A 7,590-nucleotide genomic window follows, 5' to 3' on the forward strand; every position below is an offset into this window, starting at 1 on the left:
CAGGTGTACTAAAAAATCTAAAATATCAATGGGAATATACTTCAAATATATTTTATTATATGAATTCATAGGGGTACCAATAATTGTGCCACACATATTTAACAAAGATTTTTTTTTTTTTTTTGGGGGGGGGGGGGGATAAACCTGTGTTGTGTTTGCAATTGTTTGATATCCATGAGCACAGAGTATTTTTTTTAACAAAAGATCAAAAGGTTAAACAATAAAGACGCTTTTTCATAGCCTTCCTTGCTCATATTTACCAGGGGTGTCAATATCAGTGGAGGGCACTATATATATATATATATATATATATATATATATATATATATATATGTATATATATATATATATGTATATATCTATATATATACTGTATATATATAAGCTATAGCAATGCACTCACTCCTATTTCTTTTTTTCCATGCTCGGGTGCTTCCTAAGATTTTAAATGTAGAGTCCAATCATTTAAAAGGTACTCTCAGGTCTTGTATAAAAAAATATTTCCTTCCTAAATGTAGCCACCAATCAGCAAGCGCTACCCAGTGTGCTGAATCAAAACTGGGTTTAGTTCCTAAGGTTACATCCCTGCTTTTTCAAATAAAGATACCTAAAGATTGAAGAAAAATGTATAAATGGAGTAAATTATAAAGTTGCTTAAAGTTGCATGCTCTATCTGAATCATGAAAGAAAATGATGTGGGTTTAATATAAATGTAATATTCTGACATATATTCCAAGCAACTAACATTACATAATAACCCTTATTTATTCTGTCTTTATTAGTAGTAATGAAGTTAAAGAATTGCTTCATGTGGACCAACACAATGATTTATGATGCCAAGTTCTGAGACAAACATTCTTCTTCAGCAAATCAATTCAATACATTCGGCAAAATGTTTTTCATTTCTGTTGTGAGAGTGTTTATAAAATGACCAATGAAGTGACAGCATGGATGTGTAATCAAAAATGGAAATCTGCTTTAGAAGACATTCTGTATGATTTTTGTTCTTTAACAAAAAATAGGTATTTTGTAAATATCCATTTTATAAATGGGGGGCAATGTAACAATAGTTTCAAGTTCTTGAACAATGACTACAAAGCTATAAAAAATGTTTTAAAGCCTATTATATGATTTTCAAATTGGAAAAAGAACGAATTTCAACTGACAGATTTGCAAGGAAAAGCAGCTGACAAACTGATGGAAGATGGACTGTTCTCCTTTTTCTGCATTCTGCACTTTATAAATGTGTGTACGCTTAAACTTCTGTAGCATCTACAAGGGAGCTATTATTTAAGAGAAGCTTAATTGGGGTAAAGTTAGTATTAGATACAAACATTTAAGTTTCATAAGCTTTGGACTTTTTTTTTCATTGTTGAAAAAACATTTTTTTTTACTTTCGTTACAAATGTTATTTATTTTTAGAAAGTAGCTTGTATGTTTAATGAGTGCATCTTTAATAAAAATATTAATGGGACATTAAACACTTTGAGATGGTAATATAAAATGATAAATTGTATGTAAACAAAACCTCTGCAATATACTTTAATTGTTTCTTTTGTCCCATTTTTCTGTAATTCCATTCTGAAATTGGGAGCATTTCAGTTCTTGTTAGAAATTGAAGTGCAGAAAATCGTTATATTCCACACAACAATTGGCTGCACGCTATAGTGACCTATTTGTAACTGTCCCTAATTGGCCACAGCAGAGAAGGTAACCTGTTACAACATGGCAGCTTCCATTAATTGATGGGGGGAGATTTATCAAGCAGCCGATGTTGCTTGCTCCGCCAGATGCTTCCGGCTTGTCGTAAGACCGCTGCTCCTTAACTCATCAACCACCTCTGAGGTGGCGGACTGCAATCAGCATGATCAGATACGATCAGGATGATTGACACCCCCTGCTAGGGGCCGATTGGCCGCAAATGTGCAGGGGGCAGCATTGCACAAGCATTTCACTAGAAGTGATGTCCGCCCGATATTTAATAAATCTACCCCATAGACACTAAAACTTTACACTTATATTGTCAATAATTTAACGGCTAAAGAAACTTTAAAAAAATACATCAACATGTTATTCTCAGACTTATCTTTTAATAAAATGTATAATATAATAAATATATATCTGTAGGTTGTACCTCCTATGTGTTGACTTGCAGGGGGACTGTTTTTTCCTGTCTCGTTGAACATATAGCCACACCCCTAAACATGTCACTAGTAGACCACCAAGCTCCACCCACAGAAAACCCAACCTTTCTCAGCCAATTAGAATCTGTCTGCACTGCCTGAACCATTAAGAAAGAGCAGAGCACACTTTAGAGTACAATGCAGTGTCAACATGCATGCCCTGTCATTCACTAAGAGAAAATTGTACATCAGGAAACTGGGAGTGTGCTCTATACCACCACCTTATCAAAATAATTTCTAGGGATATGGGCCATCAATGCAGTAATTACAAAAGCACCAATAAACGTGCAATGTTTACCTTTTATAGTGGTATTAGCCTTGTTATAATCAGATACAAATGGTGCATACACTGCTATTTAATGTATACATTGCAGAACATATTTATATTTAGTGCCCCTTTAAAATGAAGTGAAATGGGACCACAGATTTTTCATTGCAAGAAAAACATTTCTTCCGAATATGTGTGGAAATTCGTAACTACAACACTTACCCTAACACGCTCTGGAGAGCTCGCTAACCCGATTCTCTTCTTGCCAGAGCCCAGACTGCACTAACAGGAGGCTTAGCGCGCTTGTATAGGCTCCCAGGACCTGAAATAAAGTTAGTGCAGTGAAGTTCGCTAAGCCTTCTGATACCGCAGCCTGGGCTCTGGCCAGAAGAGGATTGGGTTAGCGCACTCTCCATAGCGCATTAAGGTAAGTATTGTACCACTAAAAAGAAATTTGAAGAAAACTAAATTTTGCTGGTGCATTTATTCAGATATTTATTTTCATTTACGAAAATAAATACCCGTTTTTCGTTACAAATGTGCAATCGTAACTAAACAAATGCACATCCCTAGCAACAAGAGATTTGTCATGTGACAATACACACATTTGCATTTCAGTAAATCTTTCCTGACATCATGAGATACCATTATGTAAACTCACAATATATTAAAGTCTGGGTGCTGATAACTTAGCTGCACAGTAAAGCCTGTCAGAGCCTGTACAGGAATTTTAGTAGCATTTTCATAAACAAACTGATTATTGGTTGGCAGTAATATGTGCATCTATATTCTAGTAATAATGACACTTTACTAGATTTAACAGAAATTCAAAGCAAGGGACACGGGGGCAGATGTCATGAGGTCAGTTGAGTAACCTGCACATAAGGGCACTAGAATTATAGTCTCAATATGCTATCAATTGGAATTACTACAGCGTTTGGATAGGATCCAACTGTTGTTAAGATATTATCACAAAAAGTGAAGTGAGTTATCTCAATATACTATTTTTTTTCTTTTTCAGCTATTGCTCAATGTCATTGTTTTAAAAATGTAAGCCAAAATAAGAATAGTGAGTTATTGCAATATACAGTACGTTTTTTTTTTTCTTTTCTAAAAATCGCTGATTGTTTTTCATTGTCAACATATTTACAATATTTGTCTTAAAGGGACGTTATACTGTAAAATTTGTTTCCCCTAAATATGTTCTCAATGACTTGTTATACCAGTTGCAGGGTAATTAATGTATATGAAATTGTTCCTTCATGTTTATTTTGTTTGTATTTGAAATAGGTGATTTTGCTCATTAAACCTATTACCTATTGTTCTTGAGGACATGCCCTTTTAAATGGACTGAGCCTGCAGGAATAGCAGCAATACAAAAGAAAAAAATCTAACTCTAAGAGCTGTTGGCTAATCATATCTGTAGTGAAACCAGTCATACAGTCTAATAGATTGTCTTACCGCAGTTCATGGCTGATGTAAAAGCTTTTAACTCACTGTGAGCTTGCTGTCCCGGCTCTGCTCTGTTGTCAGAGCCCTTTTGATAAGGTGAGGTAGAATGCTGTCACGGCTCAGCTCTGTCCTCAGAGCCCATCCGAAGGAGTGTTATTGTTATATGCAGGAATAGCAGACCTGCTAATGTTATATCTCTATATTCAAAAGCCAATAGTTAGAAATGATAAACTTAATTATGGGTGTGATGTTCAGTAAGCAAAAACAACTATTTCAGATACAGAAATCTCTCCCCCCTTAGAGCTGTATTTCTGCTGCTGATTCTTGTTTTGCAATGATTAGAAAATACTGCAGTACTCACATTTGCAGTATAGGTGGTGGTTTTAATAGACAAAGGCAGCTATTCCAGATGAAAAAATAAAGACAATGGTAAAATGGATAATTGAAAATACATTAAAGGGAAGACATATTTACAGTATTTTTTTTTTTTTTTTACTTGTCTGTCATTATTTTCCTTTGAATTGTTGTTTAAAGGGCCACTACATTCAAAATTCAAGTTTCATGATTCAGATAGATCAGGGGTTCTCAAACTTGGCCCTCCAGGATTTGGAACTACATTTGCCATGATGCTCAGCCAGCATTTATCTGGCTGAGCATCATGGGAAATTTAGTTCCAAAACCTCTGGAGTACCAAGTTTGAGAACCCCTGAGATACAGAATGCAAATTAAAAAAAAACCAACAACTTTCCAATACACTTCCTTTATAAAAAAAAAAAAAACCATGCATATTATTTTTATATGCACAATTTCTGAGACTCCAGCTTCTACTGAGCATTTGAAAAAGCACACAGTGTATGCATATTGCAATTGGCCGATAGCTTTTACACGATAAAGGGGGTGGGAAAATTAGATTTAATTTAGCATTTGCCAGAAAATATTCCACTACTCATTTCAAATTCAAAGTAAGTGCTATATTGTATTGTCTTTTTATTGTATATGTCTGTTATTCAATTCTATTGAATTTAGTGGCCCTTTAAAATGTTAACGATGCTTTGCTTTTCTAATATATATTAAAGTGTACACATTAATGATACATAGTGGTGTCGGTGTTTTTTTTGTTTGTTTTTTTTACTATTTTTAGAGGCTAATTATCAGAATAAAAAAAAAAACAACAAACTAAAATCAAAAATAATAATTTTATTTATCTATGAAAACTATATATGTTTTTTGGTATTAAAAAAGAGCTTTCAGTGGATGACAGTTTTTAACTATGTATTTATGGAATTAAGAAATAGTTACGATAATTAAAAAAAAAGTAAATAGAAAAAATGTTGCTAAATATCTAAAAAAATAAATCTCAAAATGTGTTAATTGGTATCCTCTTAGCTAAGACCAAACATAGAATAGTTATTGTTCTAAAACGGTACAATAGGGAATCTATCATTTTATTTGGCATAACTGGCCAAATTCTCAATATATATATATATATATATATATATATATATATATATATATATATATATATATATATATATATATATATATATATATATATATATATATATATTAAAAGTAGACATGCCAAGTAATCGATCTAGGCACAGTTTTGTGAACTTCAAGCCATTAGTTGGTTTTTTCGCAAGCACTCCAAGCGACTCAGAGCTCGCTTGGAGCATTTTGTGAAGACTTCAAAGCTCAGCGCTGGGCGTTTGCTCAGCGCTCTGATGACGCAAGTTCCAGCGTTATATATATATATATACACAGCAAAAAGAAGAAGACACTCACCAGTATTTAAATAAAGGATATATTTTAATCCCACAATGTGTCACACCTTGTGGGATTAAAAGATATCCTTTATTTAAATACCGGTGAGTGCCTGCTTCTTTTTGTTGTGTATGCTTTGCCTGCTGCAGCACCCCGGTCAATGATTTGTGAGTGCCATACTCTGCCTGGAATTATATACTGTATGTGTATGCTCAATCCTTATCCATACTTGCTATAACTTTAAAATTTATAGTTGTCTTATGTCACAGTTTTAACCCCATCCAAATGTTATTGTCTGTTTACTTAACTCATCTCACCCTGACCAGAATCTAACATTCCAAATGGCCTTACCAACTGTCTTTGATTAGCAATCAACTAAATTTAGTGGACTCAGCTGACCACCCTGCCTGTATATATTCCACACTAGTCTGGGAGGTGCATTGCACAGGGGTTGGTGCATTGCCTACAGGGCAGTGTACTTTTTAACAATAGCATATGTTCACATTTTGTGAACATTTTATAAGTGAGGCACTAATTTTTAAGAATTATACAAGAATTGAACAAGGATTGGGCAAGGGGCAAGACACACGGCAAGTACTCTTGTAATGCTGTGTTTTATGTATCTCATTGTATCCTTTTGCAAGTGCTGCTGTAACACTGTGTCTTATGTGTTTACTTGGTTCCCACATTCATAATAATGCTCAATATCTTCATATTCCTTTTTGCTTCCTCTTGTCTCTATAACAAACTACATTACTCAATTACTCCTTCTCCCTCTCCACCTGCACTGTTCATTAGCCCATCTCTCTTATACTCACCTTACTTTTGTACTCACAAACTTTACCTATTCCTGAACACTCTCTCTCCCCCCTGCACTTCAGCCAAAAAACAGTCTCATTACTGCAAATCTGCTTCTCATCTCATGTCACTCTCCCTCTTGCTCATACTAGCTGCTGGCGACATCTCCCCTAATCTTGGTCCCTCACAACCTCCTAGCCTTTCACATCCTTGTGTGCCTTTCAATAGACTTCATAAACTAAACTCTGGTAACCTTAATCACATTCCTCTTAAATCTAAAACAATCTCCCCCTTCCATTGTGCACTATGGAACTCTCGCTCTGTTTGCAACAAGCTCACTTCTATCCATGATCTCTTTATCTCCCACTCTCTTAACCTTCTGGCTCTTACAGAAACCTGGCTCTCTGCTTCAGACACAGCATCCACTGCTGCACTGTCACATGGGGGTCTCCATTTCAGCCACACTCCTAGGTCTGGCAATAGAGAAGGAGGTGGTGTCGGTATTTTACTTTCCTCTCGTTGCACCTTCCAACAAATACAGCCCTTCTCTTCACTTACATTGTCTTCATTGGAAGCACACATGATTCGGTTATTCTCTCCCCTCTCTATACGTGTTGCAGTCATATACCGCCCCCCCCCCCTGGCTCCCCAACTCAATTTTTAGATCACTTTGCTGCCTGGCTTCCTTATTTCCTTTCCTCAGACACTCCTGCCCTCATTCTTTGCGACTTTAACATCCCTCTTGACAATCCCACTGCCTCCTCTGCAAAACAACTTCTTCAACTCACTTCCTCTTTCGGCCTGTCACAATGGACTGACTCTCCCACTCACAAAGATGGTCATTTCCTTGATCTGACTTTCACCTATCAATGTACTCTTTCAAATTTTACAAACTCCCCTTTTCCTCTCTCTGACCATCATCCCCTAACTTGCAACATAACTTCCCTACCTACAACTCCCTCTACCCCTAACACCAAACTTCACAGAAGCACTAAGTCACTAGATTTGCATCAGCTCGCTAGCTCTCTCAAACCTCTCCTCTCATCCATCACCTCCTTTTCCTGCCCTGATCAATCTATCTGCCAGTATAATTCCACCCTTACATCAGTCATTGACACTCTGGCC

The 7,590-nt window shown here is 35.8% G+C and overlaps 1 protein-coding gene across 1 annotated transcript in view; it reads left to right on the forward strand.

Moving 5' to 3' along the window:
- Window positions 1-4,996, forward strand: part of CD86 (CD86 molecule) — a 40,147-nt gene extending 35,151 nt beyond the window's left edge. The window contains exon 7 of the mRNA XM_053705150.1: window positions 783-4,996. Coding sequence (XP_053561125.1) covers window positions 783-834 — 52 coding nt within the window. The 3' untranslated portion in view covers window positions 835-4,996. The remainder of the gene's footprint in view (window positions 1-782) is intronic.
- Window positions 4,997-7,590: the final 2,594 nt, after the last annotated feature.

The sequence above is a fragment of the Bombina bombina genome, chromosome 3 (genome assembly GCF_027579735.1).
Source record: "Bombina bombina isolate aBomBom1 chromosome 3, aBomBom1.pri, whole genome shotgun sequence".
Lineage (NCBI taxonomy): Eukaryota > Metazoa > Chordata > Amphibia > Anura > Bombinatoridae > Bombina > Bombina bombina.